At 42.0% G+C, this 943-nt stretch overlaps 1 protein-coding gene across 1 annotated transcript in view; it reads left to right on the forward strand.

Annotated features, from left to right (window-relative positions):
* LOC106011636 (collagen alpha-1(XII) chain) overlaps positions 1 to 414 on the forward strand; it is a gene marked incomplete at its 3' end in the record, with an annotated part of 11,601 nt that extends 11,187 nt beyond the window's left edge. The window contains 1 exon segment of the mRNA XM_035969520.1: positions 131 to 414. Within this exon segment, the coding sequence (XP_035825413.1) occupies positions 131 to 414 (284 nt within the window).
* Between the last annotated feature and the right edge of the window lie 529 nt (positions 415 to 943).

Below are 943 nucleotides of genomic sequence, written 5' to 3' on the forward strand. Positions count from 1 at the left end.
TTTTATTACTGCTATTATTATTATTATTATTACTATTCTATCATCATCATTATCATTTAAATTATTATTACTATTCTATCATCATTATAATAATTATTATTATTACCATTATAAATTATTATCTTGACAGCCCAATACCGTGTACCCCCAGAGGACAGGACGCGGGCTCCACACGGTGGCTCATCATTGATTACAGTAACAAAGAGAGAGGACAACCACACGACGATGAAGCCTTCAGCGGCCGGGGCACACGAGAAAACAGCAACAGAGGAAGAATCACCGTCTCAAACTACAACAACGACACAAGCCTCGTCATCAAAACCAACAACAGCTACAACAACGATAACGACGACAATGACATCAACACAGCCAACATCACCACCACCAACAACAACAACACCACCAACAACAACAACTTCACCACCAACAACACCACCAATAACAACAACAGTAACAACTTCACCACCAACATCAACAACAACAACAACAACACCAACAACAACAACGTCAACAACAACACCACCACCACCAATAACAACAACAACATCACCACCAACAATAACAACACCACCAACGACAACAACAGCAACAACTCCACCACCAACATCAACAACAACGACAACAACAACAACACCAACAACAACTCCACCACCAACATCAACAACAACAACACCAACCACAACAACAACATCACCACCCCCTCCACCTAAAACATCACCAACACCAACACCAACACCAGCAACAACAACAACAACACCAACACCACCAACAACACCAACAACATCACCAACAACAACACCATCACCACCACCAACAACAACATCACCAACAACAACACCAACAACATCACCAACAACAACAACAACAACACCACCAACAACAACAACACCACCAACAACATCACCAACAACAACAACAACACCATCACCACCACCACCACCAA

This window comes from Aplysia californica, unplaced genomic scaffold (genome assembly GCF_000002075.1).
Source record: "Aplysia californica isolate F4 #8 unplaced genomic scaffold, AplCal3.0 scaffold00152, whole genome shotgun sequence".
NCBI lineage: Eukaryota > Metazoa > Mollusca > Gastropoda > Aplysiida > Aplysiidae > Aplysia > Aplysia californica.